Here is a 20,569-nt window from a genome sequence, read left to right as displayed (position 1 = left end):
TGACGCAATTATATTCATAAGACGTCTCAATTGACGCAATTATATTCCCAAGTCGTCCCTAGCGACGTAATTATATTCATAAGCCGTCTCAAGTGACGCAATTATATTCATAAGCCGTCCCAATTGATGCAATTATATTCATAAGCCGTCTCAAGTGACGCAATTATATTCATAAGACGTCTCAATTGACGCAATTATATTCCCAAGTCGTCCTTAGCGACGCAATTATATTCATAAGTCGTCTTAAGTGACGCAATTATATTCATAAGCCGTCTCAAGTGACGCAATTATATTCATAAGCCATCTCATTCGACGAGATTATGCTCATAAGTCGTCCCAAACAACGCTAATATATATTCACCCATTTGTTTGTCGAAGACCGTCTCTGGACGTGTATATATCATTTATTTCTCAAAGACCGTCATTGGACGTGTAAATTATCATTTGTTGGTCGAAGACCGTCTCCGGACGTGTATATATCATTTATTTATCGAAGACCGTCATTCGACGAGCAAATTATCATTTATTTGTCGAAAATCATCTCCGGACGTGTATATATCATTTATTTCTCGAAGACCGTCATTCGACGCGTAAATTGTCATTTATTCATTGAAGAACATCATTCGACATCTATATGCCATTTATTTATCGAAGACATTCCCTCGACGTGTATACATTCATCCATTCTTATTCACAAGTCGTCCCAACAAACGCAATTACACTCATTACTACCCCTAGAATGTTGTGAACCTCGCATAAATACTCGAAAGACCCTTGAAGGGGGGACTACTTGATTCGGAATATGAATACGGCCCACTAGGCCCAAGCTAATCAAGCCCAAGACAAGCAAGGTCCTCTAAGCCCACCACATTCATTATAAACTAGTAAGATACCCTCACTTCGTTTCAGGGAAAAAAAATCGATATATTTAACATATCTAAACTAAAATGATGGTTAATTTATATTTTATGAAAAATAAATTCGTAAATTATTTAATTAATCTTTTAGTATAAAGAAATCATTTTCGAAAAGAAAATAATTCCAAATATAATATGGTTAAAAGTGATTTCATTTTATTGAAGTATAACTATTCAACTTTTATATACAAAAAAAATTGACTGTATAAGTAATATTTGTAGTAATAAAAAATGACTAAATATCTGAAGATTTAATACATTGACGGTAACTATGCTCTAACCTGTGACTAAATTCCAATATGAACTACTCACAAAGTACAATACAATGACATAGTTATAACAACCATTCCAAAAGTTTAGATAAACATGGCTTAGTAGAACTGAACCTTAGACATTTTCAAGAAGCAACAATTGAGAAGAAATATCATCACTGGCAGTAGATCTGTCATATAAGGAACAAATGATGAATGGCACAGAAAAGCAGATAATGATAATAATAACATGGATTTACATATCAACATGTTTTCTGATACAATTGATGGGAAGTGGTTTCTTATCAATGCCTGACAAATCCAAAATACTTTCACAAATAGAAGAATATAAGTCTGGATTCAGCACATTGTGGTCAGCAGCAGTTCCTTTGAGAGATGTCATTTGAAATACTATTACTTTACTCTCTCGAAATCAGACCAACAACAACAACAAAAAACCACATAAATTTTTATAGATGTATGTAATATTGATCATATTTAGTTTAGCTGTATTGAATTCTTACCCAATCTCACTTCTATCAATGTTTCCTACAATCATGTATCTCGTTCTATTCCTCTTAAACTCTAAAAAAAATTCAATTCAAGCACTTTTCTTGGGAAGCTTTTGTTTTGTGGCCACGCCAGTTCAACTCCACGCCCTTCCCAGCCACAGCCACCCATGATCTCCCATCTCCATCCTCCCTAGGCATCATCACCGAAAAGTTAGCACCATGGATATTATCTTTATAACAACCAGAATCCTCGTAGTAACAGTAATACTGCTCTGCTATGCTTCTCTATAATCTGTTGCAAGGGTGGAGGCAAAAAAACTGACCTATAGAATTCAAGGGCCACCCATGATCTGACCGTGAAGGATGAATGGATAACAATAGTAGAAAGAATCGGCCAAGAAATATGAACGGTAAATAAAAACAAAGAAAAATAAAAATAAATACCTGTAAAAAATAGGAAGAAAATAGCATTAAAAAATGAAAGAAAATAGGAACAAAGCCTCAAACTAATATGAACGTGCAAAGTCCCAATAAAAGCACCTACATTGGAGATCAAAGCCCGAATTGTCAATACTCGGATGAAAGCAAAAAAAATTGAGAAAATCTTGCAATTAGAAACAACCCAAACCACAAAAGTAAGAAATATGTTCAGTATTTCAAATCCTTCCGACCTGCATATCACACAACAAATGAAGTTAGATTTTAGAGAATCAAGAGAGAGGAGACACAAATCAATTGCTATATCAATAAAAATGAACAACAAATCAAGTGAAGGCAAGAAAAAAATAGCATTTCAATTTTGGCTTTATCCTGGAAAGTGCTCCATATAGAACAACCAATTGAACCCTGCATTGAAATGAGGTGGATGAGCTGCATTCTACTTTCCAGATCTGCTGCTCAAAGTGGCCAGAACCATTCCTAAGAAAAAAAATACTAAAAAAGATACCAGCTTATTCATCCACATTTTGGGAAAGTCAAATCCTAAATGGGTTGCTACTCGCAATAAAAAAAATTAACAACCCTTATAATCATTGGGGACTTCATCTTATAGAGAAGCAACTTGAAAAAGCATAAATACAGTGGATAAATATGAGAACGGAACTAATATTTTAAACTTCATAAGGGTAGCTATTTAGTTGTAGAATAGTTCATAAAGACTTTCATAAGTTGAAGTTAACAATAAAAAAAGGCAAACAATACATTAAAGACATATCATCATTTTAGGCATAAGTGGAAACACAACATTAGTTTTTGTTCCCGTGGTTAAGGCTGCTTGGTTGAAGAGGATGATGCCCTGCAAAAGCGAACGAAGTTAATATTTTTGTTGCAATGCATTGGGTGAACAAAAGAATTGGGAAGGTTTAAACAAACTTACTCAGTGCGCTTCTTCTTCTTAGGTGGCTGAATATCTGCTCCGTCTGCGTTACTTACATCATCTATAAAACTAATCATTCTGCGAGCAGATAGGGCAGCAGTGTGCGAAGATATGGGCGAGATTAAATGTGTCGCAGGTGCTGAAATGGGACTTAAAATCTCTTTTTTAGGAGTTAAGAAGCTGTCTTTAAAAATGTAGACCACTTTAAATGATATGTTGGATGGGTCTTGGACCATGCTGCTAAGCTGCACCTGAAAGATTCTTTCCATGCCATAGAGCTTACTAATTGAAGGTGGGATTTCATGCCTTTCTTTAAAACCTGCGGCGAGGGAACCTGCGGGTATGCCAATTAGATCAGCTGCCATGTGGCCAAAGGGCACGAAAGATGTATTGCCCGTACTGTCTTCAATAATTAGTTTGATTCTATACCTGAAAGTAACAGAACATGTTAGTTTTTTTTCATTAGTCGATGTGTTTGTTTGTTAAGGTTAGAAGCATGCCATGTTAATGGTAGTTCATTGATGAATCTACAGTTTTTGCACCAAATTTTGTCTTCGAAATTTTGGACACTACTTTTGCACCGAGGGCACGCACGGTACCACCAACCTTCTGAGGCATCAATTTCTTTGATTGTAGCTTTGCAAGTAAATTTGACGTCCTATAGTAATAAACGTTAATATAAGATGGTATACATATCTCCTGAAGTACCAATTGAGCGAACAATTAAAAAATATTAGGATAGTAAGTAAACCTTGTCAGTGTGGATATCAACTTGCAAGAGTTCTAAGATTGTTTTCATGTTGACATGTTTCTCCGTTTCAATGTCAAGCACTTCAAGCAACTTATTTTCATTCTTTTTAAGTTGAGGAAAAGGCGCTCGTATTCTGATAAGCAATAATTGCCTATGTCAATGTAACAGCGAAAAATATATGACGATTCTTGTAAAATGTAAATTAACATTTATATAAATACTCTTGACGAAAAGCCTCAATCTCTAGAATTTGTGGATTAAGATAAAGCTTTGTTGCTGAAGTACTATTAAGGGTGAATGCATCTGCAAAGTATGGCAATGAAAATTTCAATTATATTTTTTTAGACCTGTGAAATAATGCCAAGCAAAAGAACAAGCAGTACCGTTGAAAGGTTTAGGAATCATGGCAACAAAAGCGATAATGATGGGGCCATATTTTGCAAGCGAAAGGACCTCATCCTCAGGGAAATGTATAGCTATTCGCTCCCATAATGTAACCTTCAGTTCTTCCCCACTGTTGAGAAAAATACAAAGACAAATATTTTGTAGTTATTAGTTCATTTCGAAATAGCAAACGATGTAACAGAAACTGAAAGGAGAAAAGGGAATAAATTTTCTATACCTATGTATGCGTCTGCATAATTTAGAAACTACATATAACATTCAACAGAAAATATAATATATATATTCATACTTGTTGTTTTGTAGAACCACGTTGCGTTTGGTCTTTATTTGATCTTGAGCTCGGGTTTGTTCAAGACCACCAATATCAGTAAGCAGACCAAATGTATCTGACAATTATGAGTTTGTAATTAGGACAAAGAATATAAAATTCAAGCTAAACTAAATAATATGTCTAAGTCTAGATCAAAGAAGGGTACCACATAGATAGTCAATAAGACCAACACGTTCCTTAATGGAGTCAAAGTTCAAAAAATTGAACTTGTCATATGGAATTCCAGAGTCGTTGTCATCTAATTTTTTAACATACGTGTTGTAAGGAAGTCTTAGGCGAAAAGGATGACCTGTGGGTTTGTAACCACTTTGAGCCGAGATCACGGTAAATCCAGATATATGGTATATGCCGCCTTCAACCAATAATTCTCGAAATTTTCCAGCCACTTCATTTGGAATGGTCCCTTGAATTGTGTCACCCTAAGGAAGCAAATTTAAATAAGTTTTTTATGCATAAGTAAGTAGATCTAGAAATTAAAGACAACTTGTGAATCGATGAAGAGCTGGTCGAAGCTGTAAATCTGCTTTGTGTTTCTTGGGTTGACAAAGTCCCAACATCGTGCGACTCGCACCTTGATGCGAATGTTTTTGCTATCTTTATTTATGTCCGATATAGGCACGTAAGACATAGCCGAAACTGGAAAACAGAAAAGAATAAAGGATTAAATAAAAAATAGCTATGCATTAGTTACTTTAGCAAATGAACGAACAAAGAGAACTCCACTATGACTAAAATGAGCAGCTGAATAAGGAGCTGAAGCTGAGATTTTAAAAAAAGTCATAGGTTATTCAATTGTGCAAAAATTTCAGGATAAATAACATTTTTTGTCAAGTGTACTGTAGTGTCATTTTCTTTTGTGGAAGCATTTTCAATGACAATATGCAGGCCAGATGCACTTGTAACCCTAGATAAGGCAACATACAATTGCCCATGCGTAAAGACAGGTTCGCTTAAAAATAGTCCGACATGATTAAGAGTCTGCCCCTGGCTTTTATTAATTGTCATGCAGTAACATATTCTAACAGGGAATTGGCGGCGTTGCAAAGTGAAAGGAAATTTATTTTCTGTGTAGTTAAGTGTTATTCGGGGAATGAAGACTCTTTCGCCAATAGCAGAACCTGTTAAAACCTGCGCCTCAATTACTCTACTCCCTAACTGTATTACAACCAACCTGGTCCCATTACAAAGGCCATTTGTCGGGTCTAGATTTCGTAAAAGCATTATAGGAGTGTTAATTTTTAAACAAAGTTCATGTTTTGGAAAACCATGTGGATTAATAGAATTCAGAAACTCAAGAGGGTATAATGTGTGCAACTCGTCAAGATTTGCGGTTGTCCTGCATATGGAATCATTACTGTAGTAGGTTTGGTTTTGGCCAGGCACCAAACTCAGCATGAAATCATTTATTTTGTTTGCACTTTCATTCATTGGAGTTACTATTGCTCTTTCTTTTAAGTAAGTAAAATCAGTGTGTTTAGTTGCAAACTCTGGATATGTTTCGTTGATTATAGTTAGCATAGAGTTATCATTTGGACTAATCAATAGTTCATGTGGAATTTCAACCCAATCAATTTCATCGTCTACAAATCCATTTTTTTGCCCACTAATTTCCCCATTGCCTAACGCCAATAGCCAGTCCGCAAAGCTTGTAAACCCAGCATGGAAAAAGTATCTTTGATTCGAACGTAATCTCATATTCCTTTTGAGCGTAAATATCTGAAAACTTTTCCATAAATAAGAATTTGTTATTGACGCATTTAAAATATCTTCTTTTGAACCGTTGGGTATGACTGGTAATATTTGCCTGAAATCTCCACCCAATATAACTGTTTTTCCTCCGAAGAATAATTTTTCTCTGCCTGATGTATCAGTGGATAAAATATCATTCAACGATCTATCCACAGCTTCAAAGCAAAAGCGATGGTTCATTGGAGCCTCGTCCCAAATAATAAGAGAACAACGTTGAATTAATTCAGCAAGCTGTGATCCCTTTTTTATATTACATGTAGAGTAAGATGTAACTTCTAGGGGAATTTTGAATCTTGAGTGGGCTGTTCTACCGCCAGGTAGGAGCAGTGCTGAAATACCCGAAGAAGCAACGACCAAAACAATCTTATGTTCAGACCTAAGTCTTGCAATAATTGTTTCATACAGGTATGTCTTTCCAGTGCCACCATGACCGTATAAGAAAATTTTTTTACCTTCGTCTTCAGCAACAGAGGTTATAACTGTATCGTATACATATTTTTGTTCCTTATTAAGGGTGGACACCATCTGTTCATGTTGTTCTTTTAAGTGGAGTGCATCGTAGTTTAATTCTTTGTGTAATAGTCTGTTTTGGATCAAACAGTCACCCGCTGCAGAAGGCATTGGTAAACTATAATCCGCCAAAGAATAGCCATTTCGATTAAACATTTTTTCAAGCTCCATTAGAACACTATTTTTTACATTTGAAGTGGTTATAAAAGAAGGCGGCAGCTGGAGTCTGTGACGAAGTTCATATTCAATGTCCTCACAAAAGTTTTCGAGGAACTGATCAAAAAGCTTATTCGGATTAGTTACATCGCAAAAAATTACAATGATTACAAATAAGTGACGCATTTGTTTTGAAGAACTTGTAAAAGCGCATTCTTTTAAGGCATCATACCATTCTTGATCATTTCCTAATAAACCAAGTGCTTGACATGCAGATTGAAAGGTCGGGTATGTGACGTCTTTGACGGTTCTAAACTCATTAAAATTTCGGGGGCCCCTAACAATATTAAGAAGCATCCTCAGGTAGTATAATTCCCCTGAATTTGGATGTACGTAAGGCATTCTCCCTAGTGACAAACCTTTTTTACGGACGGTCCACATTTTACTCTTTGGATCCCATATCCATTTTGTAGGAAACTCAACATATGTAAGCTCACGTGCATGAATGTCAACATTGTTTGTGGCCATCCATTCAGTAAGCATTGTTTTATGTGCTTCAGAATAGTTAAGTATTTTGTCTAAGGTTTTGTACTCATTATACAATACAACATTTTTATTTGGCAAGTGAACAACTAAACGTTCTATGGCTGGTTCTCTATGATGTATAGGAAATTCAAATAATCTCCAACATGCTTTGCATGGAGATATGTAACGACAGTCTAGGTAAGTTTTAATTTCATTCTGAACAGGAGCATCAACATCTAACTTATTATTTACGCCCTCGACAGATTCCTCCACAACAACACGGACTCGATCGGTTCCTTTGTTAATGTACTTGAATAAGTATTTAACCATAGTAGAATAACAACATGATTCTACATTTAAATGAGCTTGATATCGAACAATCAAATCTCTATTATGTGGAACTACAAAACGATTATCTATACGAATTCCATTCTTTTCAAAATAATTACCGTTGTTTCTTCTTTTATAAGAAACAAAACCACTCTCGTCAAGCATCGTGATGTTTTGATATTTTTTAGGGTAAAACTTTGAACATTTCTTATCTCGCATGCAAGGACTTTTTGGATTAATCAATCCACATGGACCGTGTATCATAAATTTTGAAACACTCCTGAACCCTAAAGGATCACGTTTTTTGCACGGTAATTCGGCACTAATGAAAGAATCAATTTCATTTGTTGTCAAATGTTTATGCTTCCTCTCAAGCCAGACCAAACAGTGTATATGAGGCAAACCCCTCTTTTGGAATTCAACAGTATATAAAAAAGCAATTGTTTTTCCAAAAAATTCCTTTTTTTAAGGTCTTCTATGAGGCTTTCAATTTTCATTTTGAAAACGCGGACAACAATATCAGGTCTATCTTCGGGTCGCTAGTTGTATGATAGGCGTAATGTCTCCATTATTTCAGACCATAATGGGTTGCAAGTAAAAGTGATGAACAAATTTGGGTTGCCATAAAACTTGCATATAGTCATAGCATCGTGGTAATGTTCTAACATGTATCTAGGGCCTCCCGTATATGTGGAAGGTAATATAATATTTTTACCAAGGTTTGAGCCATCAGCATCACCATTTAAAAAATCATCGCGTAGGCCTGAATAGAGTTCAGATCTTAGAGCTGTTTGATTACGCCTTATGAAATCTAATCTTTCTTGTTCAACACATGTGTAAGAGTCCACAACAAACTGCTGAAATAAGCGCCCCCCTCTAAATAATGTAGAATTATCTATAGGCCGATGGTGCAAGCGAAAAGCGTAATATTCCCGCATTGTGACATATTTTCTTTTCAGATTTTTCTTATTGTCCGAATCAGCGTAACATATATCAGGAGTATAACCATCATCACCATGTGGAAATAAAAGTGGGTACTGCATAGACATCAAGCTTGGATGTAATATACTTATGCGCTTTAATGTTTTGTCTTGATGCTCCACAATTATATCTCTACTCATATCATAAAAATCAAAGTCTCCGACAACTAAACTCGCTATTTCGGGTGAATGAGGCACCGCATATTGTTTGCTGTCTGAAGGTCGAGTAGCAATTAAGCGTAATTTATACGGGTGCATGTTATCTTCATTGAATCTATCGCGGATCATCCTAAAGGCCCTAGCAAGTTGATTATGCTCATCAAACATCGCAATAAGTTTTTGAACAACTTCTTGATCGATAGTCTTATCAGATGCAATATCAATGAAAGAAGACATTCTGTTAAAAAGCTTATTTGTTGTGTCATATACATAAAGCTGTGCAAATTTAGGTTTTTCGGTTGGGGAAGGGAGCAAAGAGCCAATCAAATGATGGTTTTGTCCAGAAATTCGAAATACATACGGCCCTGGTGTCTTATTTATACTGTGATCAATTTTGGCTCCAAGGGATGTGAACGCAAACATGGAATTGTAAAGGCGAATGTTTTCCATAAATTTAGTTCTTTTGTATTCGCCATTATGATTCAAAAGGTCATTAAGAAGGGGTGGTGGACAGCGAGAAGGCGGCAGTTTTATGATGCCTTTCTTGCAGCAGCGGTTATATTCAGGATTCTGACGGCATGCGGTTGATTTTATAGCTTCTTGCCGCCAAAACAGCGCTCCACAAAAGGGGCATTCGCAGCTGGGGGATCCCATGTTTGAGATTTCAACATCTGTTTGCATGAAAATGGTATATGTTTGAACATGAAAAGCAGCTATCTTGTGAAAGGAAAAGGTTAATGAGGAAAATAGGGATATGAATACTAACTTCTAATATTGTCTTTGGTCATATAGTAATTGTAGACTGTGCAGTCAAGGTTAATTGGAGTTTTAATGAAAGTGCCTATAAGTTGCTGATCGGTATGTTTTTCAGGGGCTAAATAAGAGGGATCTGGTTTTGAGACCGGGCATTGAGGTGGGAAACATTGCTTTGGGATCTTTGAGGAACGTCTTCTTTTTGTTGGATTTCCATTGCAAAGCGTGAGCTGGGATAAGACGATGTCTTCAACGTTTTCTGATAATGCAAAGGGTTTAGTAATTTGTGTAATAAATCTCAAGTGAAACCTCTATTAAGGAAGCTGATACACTTTTTTTTCAGCATTACCAAAATCAACTTGGATAGGAATATCAACAAAATGACCATCCATGATGTCCAAATTGGAAGAAGAAGCCATTAATTGAGCAGCTGGCAATATGTGTTAAAAAGCATAAGCAAAAAGAAATGAACAAAAATATAGCGTGGGTTAAATGAACTCATAAAAACTCAGCATTAATTTATAGCCTGGATAGATGCTGATACATAAAGTGAAGATCCTATAATAGAAGTAGCTATGTATGGTTGAGGAGGTTATTGATTTTAGGAACAATAGCCTGCAGACGTGCAAAGAGCCCAATTGCGATGTTCATTTTTTTTAAGAGAATGATAATCAGAAAGCAATTTTTCATGGGGCTCTACTATGGCACTCTTATAAGCGTGCAATTGATCAAGATATAAGGTTCGAAGAGAAGTGGCCTTTTCGTAGTTGAAATCAGCAATCTGGAAATGGTACAAACGTTGAAGTGATCTGAGGACACTAAGGCATGCTTTTTTTTTGCTTCTAAGATACTTTCTGCACTGTGGCCACTATAATCAAAGGGATATTCATGGTTGCAAACATCTCTGTATATGTAAGAGACACAACAGACATAATTCCCAGGTTCGGATGAGTCTACTTCAATGCTTGGAGGAGGAAGATGAAGTTGATTCAGCGTGTAACGGAGCACCGCCTCTAAAGAAAGTGCGAAGGTAGGCATCTGTGGCACAAAAATTAGTGAATCATAGACCCAAGCATGTGTAAGCCTTTTCTAATGTCTACACGATGGGCCAACTGAATGGATGTGCACAATTTAAAAAAGGATGGGAAGACAAATACAAATTAATAGAAAGAAAGAATGCGACACCAAGGTGAAATTCATTTAGAAAATAATATAACAATGGCAGAGACACACTTAAAAAACAACAAAGCACATTAAAGGAAACAGACAAAGTAGGATTGAAGAGCAACATCTCTAAGACATATTTATAAGGTCTGCAAGATCGAAGGTGGTAAACACATTACTCACAGCTTGAAGAGCGTTTGCAATGGAAGTGTACATTTGGTTTAGACGATTATATGTGCATATTAAAGCTGATAAGGATTCTGTTCTGGCATCCCGAGCCAATGACAGTAGTTGCATTTTTGAAGTGATCTCAGCTATGTCCTCGGAGCTGAAATCAGACACTTCAAGGTCGTAATAAGGTTTAAGATACTCAAACATTCTAAAGGCGGCTATATTTTTAGCCTCTTCGTAACCCTCCGCACTATAGCCATATATGTCAACCGTAGGGAAATTTTCTCCATGATATGTGCGAGCGGGCAACGAAAAACAGCAGGAAAACAAACCCGTCAGGTCAGAATGGCTCAATGTTTCATTGTAATGAGGTATTTCCATTTGTGACAGACACTCAGAAAGCAAGCAATATAATGGTAGTTGTATAACAACCATCTGTAAAGCAAGTAGTTAAGCTAAGACGAAATAGAAGCAAGCAATATAATGGTAGTTGTCTAACAACCATGTGTAGAGCAAGTAGTTAAGCTAAGAAGGAATAGAAAGTGAATTACCTTGTTGAAAGCAACTGAGCCGAAGTTATTCTGTTAAGACAAAAAAAAACCAATCAGTTGGATTGGAAAGATAGTTTTTATAAATGGTAGAAAAAAATTCATAATCATTTATCCAATTCAGTCACTTGATATAAAAAATAATCATCAAGCATAAGTTCCTTGGGTTTTAAGTTTATAATAAAAAATGCACTACACATATAGGGAACCAACCATTCAATTTAAAAGGTTTCATCTTTCTGCAAAAGTGAACACCTTAATGATGGATGAATTAATTTATAGTATATTACTCTAGTGAGTTAAGAAATTATTTAACTTTTATAATTTTGGCTTATTGTGAATTAAATATATAAAGTAAAAATAATCATAAGAAATTCAAATAAGATTTGATCTGAACTTGGACTCATCTGAAGCTTAGACATTTAACATATGTAAACCAAAACTATGAAATAATAATTTTGCACTGTTAAGTTAAGAACTATGTTTTAATAAAAACCAACATACATAAGCATTATTAAAATTTAGTCTATGTACTTAAAGTATACATAGTTGTTTTTTTTATGTTTAAATATGTTACTTTTTCCAAACTATTTCTCAATTCCAAGGTCCAAGAACACATGTTCTGGACATTTGAGGGGAACGTTTTTTTATATATAAGTAGTATTTGTAGGATTCCACAAAAGGTCATTGAATTTCTTTTCCTTTACTCAATACCCAACAAAATCTGAACAAAACACGGAGACATTTTAATTTTTTACAAAAATCTTTGAGAAGCATGGTGTAATACATTCTCCTTAAGCCGACTTTCAGGAATGGTTGAAATCAAACATTCATAAATCTAGCATAAAGTATATAGAGATATTAAAATTTACCTGTAAGACCTGCAAAGGAAGCCTGAAAGAACAAAAAGAACAAAATGTGTTAAAGAAAAGAAAAAAGATTGAATGAAAAATAAAGAAACAAAGAAATATATTGTGCAGGAAATGTAAACCCACCACAAAGTGATGAGTAATGGATGGTTTGGAGTATGAGCAGTCCACTAAGGAGTCTGTCCCTATTTATCAAAAGCCAAGAAGGTTTCCCACTCCAAAAAATGAAGGCATGAAGAATGGCACAATTAGCAAGGCAATGTAATTGATATTGGTTAGAACAATTGTGCTGCATTAATTACTGTAATAATATCTAATATTTATGACTTGTGTTAACTGATGGCACAATTAGCAAGAATGTATTTAGGAAGCAGTGTTTATTTTGCCTATTTGCCCTTCTATCCAAACCATTTATTTTTTTATATTTCATTAAAATATATTTTATTTGTGAAGTTGCCATACATTGAAAATTTAAATGGAGGACTTATTGTAAATAGCCATCAAAGTCAATTTATTCTATTGGGATTGACTAAATGCAAAAGCTTGGCTTGTGTCTTTAAATGCTTCATCCTCTTGAGGTTCATCTTGCCTATTTATAATATATTACTGGCAGAGTTGTCCTGATTTTTATCATTACGAACTAAGATACAAAAGCTTCTGCTTTAAAATATAAAAACAGTATGTTATAGGAAGCACTAAATTGATCAAGTTGTGTAAAAGTTCTTGTAATTCCAGTAAAAAAAACATGGATTAAAGTATCTGTGGACATATGAAAGTAATGCTTAATGGCTAATAACTGGTACTAATCTCAAACAGCAAATATCAAGAGGGAATAGCAAGTAAAATAAACGGGCCTAAATTGAGACTTCATCGATAACCATTCAGTAAAATAAACGGGCTTAAATTGAGACCTCATCGACAATCATTTGGTTAAACAGTTTTAGATCATTTTGAACCAATTCTAAAATCTAAAATCTTTACGGTTTAAATTAAATAATCAATGTTCCTAATTTTAGAATAGAATGGAGACTCAATTGATGATTTTTTATCTGTTTAGGGAGCTGATTGGTAATTTTGATAATTTGAAGTGCTAATTTATTTACTTTGAAATTTTAGGGAGGTGATTTTTTATTCGTCTAGGGAGCTAATCGATATGCATACCAAGTAAGATTTGTAAAAAAATATAACCAATCTGCAATGGAGTTTCAAAGGACCTTTTTTTTATATATAGTAGGAGAAGATACATCTGAACAGAAGATGACACAGAGTACACAACATCTTACATAAGAACTGGCACACCTACAACTACACTTGCCAAAAAAAAACCTACTTCAATACACAGAGTAGGAACTATCAACATATGTAGGTGTTGTGTTCCACAAGACCTATTTACATAGCTAAGTAACACAGAAGGTGCACGAACCGCCTTACTTCAATACAACATCTGGAATACAGAGCAGGAACTATCAACATATGTAGGTGTTGTGTTCCACAAAAGCATGCCTATTTACATAGATAAGTAATACAGAAGCTGCACGAACCGCCATTCGAGGCTGTGATCACCACAGAAAAAGTCAGCTAGATATTCTCCAGGGGGAATACACCTTTTCTAGCAGCCATTTTCTTCAGCCTTTTTTTTTGGTTCAGTTCTTTCGGTTGGAAATTGTTCAGGAGCAGAAGTCCTGCAGCAAATGAGGACGTGGAAAATACTGTCATCAGAGAAAGAATGAAAAGACATGTATTACACAAAGGAAAAGAGCAGACGATATACCCAGGCTCTGAAAACACATCACTTGCAGTCAAGTTTTTCAAGGCTTTTGAGAAGTCAGCCTTTGCTTGTTTCAAGCTATCTCGTTCTTGCTTGGCTGCACACAAATCAGCTTCAGCCTGTGCAAGCCTTGAACTGAGGTCCTCCAGTTGTCCTTCTAGTTCCTTCACCCTGGCCTCTAAAGCTCCATACAAAGACATGTTCATTCCAGGACTACCATCTATAAAAGGGAGGGATATTAGATCATCACTGCAGGGGAAAAGGGATTCAAAATCTATATCCTCACTTTCAGGTGATGGGTGGCCAAGGTTAGCCTTTGGTTGAGTAAGGAGGCTTGTAGATTGTCCAAAAGGGATCTTATAGTTGACATCAATAACAGTGAATTTGTGAACTTTTTTGAGGTGATGCAACAGGGCTAGGTAGGCAAAATGCCCAACTTCTTTATGGCTGCTAATACTTGTTCCTGTAAAAACATGAACACCATGAACCCCTTGTTCATCCAAGCATGGTATAGAAAGATGGCAGCCATATTCATTTGTCTCGGGATCAAAGAAATCTTGAAAGGTGGGAGGCGGCAAGCTGAGCCGTGATAGGAAGTCAGGTAGGATGTTGGTGAAAGGAACAATCAAGGTGAACATCTGCAGCAAAGTTGAAAAGTGAGCAAACTTTAAGAAAAGAAAGACTAAGTAAAGAAAGTTGCCTAAGGAGGGAAGAAAATATAAAGCTATTCCAAAAGGATAGAGTCAGCAGGAAACTAACTGTATAAAAACCTGCAGAAGTTTAGTAGGGTTGAGAGAAAAAGGAATGTTGACTTAAATGTGCTGGATATGAGGGGGGTAGTGGCCTTTTATAGAAAATAGTAAGGAATAAGGAATTAATAATAAATGAATTAAGATGCTGATCTATGGTGAGCACACCAAGCATTAAATGCAGGTCATAATTGGCTTAAACACAAATTTATTGCTTTCTCATTTACCTATACACTTGGAGGTTAATATCCTGACAGAAAACAGTAACATAAGGAGGCTGGATAATATATGCCTTAAAGGAAATAAGTCAGAGCATATAAAAATAAATAGCCTCCAAAATACAGGTACTAAATGTAGGGGGCTGGCATCAATTGTAACAGGGCAGGCATAGAATATGAAAGATTACACCATATATTAACTGAGATTTGAAAAGATTTTCCTGAAAATGAAAATCTAGACAAAATAAAACTGCAGGCATAGAATCTGAAAGATTACACCATACAATAATTGAGATTTGAAAAGATTTTTCAGAAAATTAAAAATTAAACAAAATAAAAAGAGAGGAACATAGTTCTATCTACTTGAACTTCTATATTGCAAAATCAACTGCATACATAATATTTTGCTTTTTTATTTAACTATTTAAGTTTTCTTTAACATTCAAAGATAAACATCAAATTCATCTATATAAAAAAATAACACAAAAGAAAATGCATGAGCAAACCGGACTCATCCTATTCTCATTTCAATTTTACTGATTAGCCTTTAAATTCTGTTAATTTAGCTAGAGGTAATGGCTTTATGCCTGGTCTTTTATGTTATAATGCCATTATTGATTTAATTAGGTGCAAAAACCAATTACATTAGCTAGTGTACTAATATTGTTCTTTCCTTCTACGGACAGATCCTCTGCCTACCTCTCTTTACAGGAGAAAGGATGAGTCCGGTTTTGTTTACCTGCAGAATCTGGGAGCAAGGGATTTGCTGGAAACATTATCCAATAAATAAACAATTCAAACAAAAATTAAGAAGTTATTTTGAAAAGATAAAAAATTCAAATTTTATTAACAGATCAATCCATGAAAAGGGAATTAAAACCCAAAGAGCTTACCTAAGAAAAGAAATAGAGGGAGAAAACCTTGATGGAGAGGGGCAAGCAAGGGCAGATTTTCCATCTACGGGATAAAACAGCTGTGTGAGCAAGCAGACAACACCAAAAGTAAAATAGATCTACAAAGTGAAATCCAAAAACTATCTAAAGATCAGTGAAGACTAATTACACAAATTAGAAATAATAAAATCACCATATTTAAGTCGGTTATATCATCCACAGGAGAAAAAAACTAAAAAATGCCTAAATTAGTACCATTTTTAAACGTTAATCTATATTGGTTCTATTTTGTAGGTAATAGCCAATTATTGTCATACAGAGCAATTCCATTTACTTGATAACTCTGAAGCTAAAAAAAACAGTAAATTAATTGAAAAGCACATATGAAAGCTGGTAAATTTAGAAAGAACACCCAAAAAAACAAACTCACATATATTAATCTAGGAAAAACTTTTCAGATCATCAAATACATCCGGACTGACAGATGCAAAGATAACACCCAAAGCGAAAACAAACCCATCAATATTGCACATAGTTACCAAAAGTAAAATAGATCTACAAAGTGAAATCCAAAAACTATCTAAAGATCAATGAAGACTAATTACACAAATTAGAAATAATAAAATCACCATATTTAAGTCGGTTATATCATGCGCAGGAGAAAAAAACTAAAAAATGCCTAAATTAGTACCATTTTTTAAACGTTAATCTATATTGGTTCTATTTTGTAGGTAATAGCCAATTATTGTCATACAGAGCAATTCCATTTACTTGATAACTCTGAAGCTAAAAAAACAGTCAATTAATTGAAAAGCACATATGAAAGCTGGTAAATTTAGAAAGAACACCCAAAAAAACAAACTCACATATATTAATCTAGGAAAAACTTTTCAGATCATCAAATACATCCGGACTGACAGATGCAAAGATAACACCCAAAGCGAAAACAAACCCATCAATATTGCACATAGTTAAAGAGAAGGGAAAAGATATAAAGGCAAATCTGTACAGGGGTGAGATGAATGCCTATTGAAAACGCTAGAAGTACTGAAATCGCCATATTTAAGCCGGTTATATCATCCACAGGAGAAAAAAAAGACTAAGAAATGCCTAAATTGGTACCATTTTTTAAATGTTAATCTTATATTGGTTCTATTTTGTAGGTAATAGGCAATTATTGTCATACAGAGCAATTTCATTTACTTGATAACTCTGAAGCTAAAAAAAACAGTGAGTTAACTAAAAAGCACATATGAAAGCAGCAAAATTTAGAAAGAACACCAAAAAAAAACAAACTCACATATATTACTCTAGGCAAAAAAATTTAGATCATCCAATAAATCCAGACTGACAGATGCAAAGATAACACTCAAAGCAAAAACAAAAACCCACCAATATTGCACATAGTTGAAGAGAAGTGAAAAGATATAAAGGGAAATTTTAATAGGGGTGAGATGAATGTCTATGGAAGTCGCTGGAAGTACCGCAATCACCATATTTAAGCCGGTTATATCATCCACAGGAGAAAAAAAGACAAAGAAATGCCTAAATTGTCGCCGTTTTTTAAACATTAATCCTATATTAGTTCTATTTTGTAGGTAATAGTCAATCATTGTCATACAGAGCAATGTCATTTACTTGCAGCACGCCGAAACAGCAAAATTTCTGGTTTCAATGAAGAAACGTGCAAAATAAATAAAACAAAAAAATCCTAATCTGCATACTGAAGCCTTGTTGAATTCAATTTTATATTAATTGCAATTCATAGTTGTTTTTTCACTATTAAATTTATCTGTATACAAAAATAACACAAAAGAAAATGCATGAGCAAACCAGACTCATCCTATTCTCATTTCAATTTTAATGCTTAGCCTTTAAACACTGTTAATTTAGCTAAAGGTAATGGCTTTGTGCCTGGTCTTCTATTCTATAATGCCATTATTGATTTAATTAGGTGCAAAAAGGAACTACATTACCTGAGCTAGTATACTAATATTGTGCTTTCCTTCTACGGACAGATCCTCTGCCTACCTCTCTTTACAGGAGAAAGGATGAGTCTGGTTTAAAACGGCTATGTGAGCAAACAGACAACACCAAGAGTGAAATAGATCTACAAAGTGAAATCCAAAAACTATTTAAAGATCAGTGAAAACTAATTACACAAATTAGATATAATAAAGATACAAACCTCAACCATAAGCAGAAGAAGAACGCAAGGATAGGGCAAGGCATAAATATGGGTACGTGGAAGGAAAGTAAACCCAGGAAACGAAGACAGCAGAAGACATCTAAAAACCAAAGCAAAGGTGGGTGTTAAGAAGGGAAAATCAAACCTGACGAAGCCATGTAAAGCAAAGCTATGTGAGAAATCGAAAAAAAATTAAGAATGGAAAATCAAACCTGACGAAGCCACTTAAGAGAGAAGATGCTCAATCCAGAAAATATGCACAGAGACAAACCTTGAAGAATAGCTCTGACCAACTTGAAATAAGAAGAGAAAGTTGCAAATTTAGGATTGAAGAAGACTAAACATTAAAAAAAAAAAACTTGGATCACTGACCCTGAATAGATCTGAATCAACTTGAGTGCCACTCTTGAAGATCAATTGACAAAAAATATCAATCGTGGAAGGGTCACACATCAAGTTTTAGATTGTAAATCCTTCAAAAGAAAGTGAAAATTAGGCAAGCATTTGAGACTTTTTCACATTATAAATCGAAAAATTAACAAAGGGAAATCGAGCTTACCACTTCAGAAGATCACGTAGAAGCAGAATCTCTCCCACCGCAATAAGGAAACCGGGAAGACTCGACGGAGATAAAAAAAAAACAAAGAACGCCGCTTAAAGAAGGTTAAAGCCCCTAAAAAACAGGGATAAAAAAAGACGAAGAAAGCTGTAGACGACAGCAGAGGAGAAGAGAGAAAGAATTTTGTGCGGCTGAAGAGAAGAGAAATACCTAGAAACTTCAAAGAACCAAACGGTGCCGTATTCGTGTGCAAGGACTGGAATTGTTGGTGAATGGCAAGGGTAATATGGTCAGCCTGAATTTAAGGGTAATGTTGGAACAAATTGAAAAAAAATTTCCAATTTTACTGTTCCCAACCCATCACTTTTATATGTATATATAATACCCTTACAAAGGGAAGGTATGACTCTCTACACACGGCCCACTAGGCCCAAGCCAATCAAGCCCAAGACAAGCAAGGTCCTCTAAGCCCACCACATTCATTATAAATACCCTTACAAAGGAAAGGTATGGCTCTCTACACACTATTTTATCTCTCTACATATATACTCCTACTAACTTTAGCATCGGAGTGCACACCGGGGGCCACCCCCGACGCAGGTCCGGCGACCGGAGCGGCATCAACCTCGCTTCATATACCCGGTCGACTATGAAGATCCACGGTCTTCATTAGTATATTTTTTAGGGGTTGGATTTTATATTTTATAAGTTATTTATATATGTAAAAATAAAATTATATTTTTTATATTTATATAATAAGTTCGGTTCGGTTATTCGTTATACCGATATTTTTTTTAGTAACCGAACCGATAACTGATTACCAAACTAAGTTAAAATTAAAACCGAACCAAATCAGAATATTAAAATAACTAAACCAAACTAAAATTTTGATTCGATTATCAGTTTAAAAATCGGTTACCGTTTATTTAGTTCATCCCTAATTTAATGAGCTAACCGGATATTTTATATAAATTTAAAGGATTATTAGAATACTTTGAAAATTGAAGACCACAAACAAAGTTTTTGGACAACTTCATGAAACAATTCATGGATTAAGCCAATTATTAACGATGGTCTTCAATTCGAAACATACATAATTTTAAAGAAATAAAAAATTAAATAAAAAATGGTTTAGCACCAAAATTATTATCGGCATGCTCCATTAAAATCGTTTCCCGATCTCTACGCCTCTGCTTCATTCATCCAGTTCTATTTCTCTCTTGGTTGTTCGATTTTGGTGAGAAACCGCAAAACGACGCCGCATCTTGAGCATCTCTAGTTGTAACCTTTAGCAAGAGGTATAAAGTTGATTTGTCTTTGATATTATAGTCCACCAGAGTCCGATCATCCTCAAGTTTGTCGACAGCGAATATTAGGCGTTGATGATCAGCCGGAATCCCTTCATTCTCTTCGATCTTCTTCTTCAGATCGCTTATGCTGTCTAACACCGACACTTCAACACTTATGGTTTTTTCGGCCGGAATTTTTACCCATATTTGCATCCTTCTTCCCTGTAATTTTCTGCTCAAACACACAATATATATTTCTCTAACTGTAATTACTGAAAGAACAAATTGCAGTGGCTTTTTATAGAATCGAAAAGAAGAGCTACTCGGATTCCGATTAGAGCTAGGCTGAAAAACAAAGACAAGACCCACGCCTTCTCGGATTCAGTTAGACGATTACATATCTTTTCCTTTCCCTTCGATAATGCCAAAAAGGAAAAGAGATATATTTG

General features: G+C 35.0%; 1 protein-coding gene across 11 annotated transcripts; it reads right to left on the bottom strand.

The window, feature by feature from the left end:
• Nucleotides 1-13,654: 13,654 nt before the first annotated feature.
• Nucleotides 13,655-19,010, bottom strand: LOC136231900 (uncharacterized). Of its 11 annotated transcripts, none has more exons than XM_066020923.1 (9): nt 18,832-19,010; nt 18,645-18,745; nt 18,485-18,565; nt 18,273-18,372; nt 18,061-18,194; nt 16,085-16,148; nt 14,511-14,862; nt 14,228-14,444; nt 13,655-14,138 (listed from the first exon to the last, which is right to left on the bottom strand). In XM_066020923.1, the coding sequence occupies exons 7-9, from the start codon at nt 14,860-14,862 to the stop codon at nt 14,066-14,068; spliced, it is 642 nt and encodes a 213-aa protein (XP_065876995.1). In that variant the 5' UTR covers nt 16,085-16,148; nt 18,061-18,194; nt 18,273-18,372; nt 18,485-18,565; nt 18,645-18,745; nt 18,832-19,010; the 3' UTR covers nt 13,655-14,065. The 11 variants fall into 11 exon arrangements, with proteins under 11 accessions (XP_065876995.1, XP_065876986.1, XP_065876987.1 ...); XM_066020914.1 differs by adding an exon at nt 15,891-15,957 and having other exon boundaries at nt 14,228-14,862; nt 18,832-19,008; XM_066020915.1 differs by adding an exon at nt 15,931-15,957 and having other exon boundaries at nt 14,228-14,862; nt 18,832-19,008.
• Between the last annotated feature and the right edge of the window lie 1,559 nt (nt 19,011-20,569).

The sequence above is a fragment of the Euphorbia lathyris genome, chromosome 6 (genome assembly GCF_963576675.1).
Source record: "Euphorbia lathyris chromosome 6, ddEupLath1.1, whole genome shotgun sequence".
Classification (NCBI taxonomy): domain Eukaryota; kingdom Viridiplantae; phylum Streptophyta; class Magnoliopsida; order Malpighiales; family Euphorbiaceae; genus Euphorbia; species Euphorbia lathyris.
The sequence above is the reverse complement of the archived record's forward strand: the minus strand, read 5'-3'. Positions and strand labels throughout refer to the sequence as shown.

Excerpts from the sequence above, each read along its gene's own strand:
- LOC136231900 (XM_066020914.1), bottom strand. The coding sequence starts at position 14,862 with ATGTTCACCTTGATTGTTCCTTTCACCAACATCCTACCTGACTTCCTA. Across the intron at positions 14,139-14,227 it reads GATGTGTTTTCAGAGCCTGG|GACTTCTGCTCCTGAACAAT; the intron begins GTATATCGTCTG and ends CATTTGCTGCAG.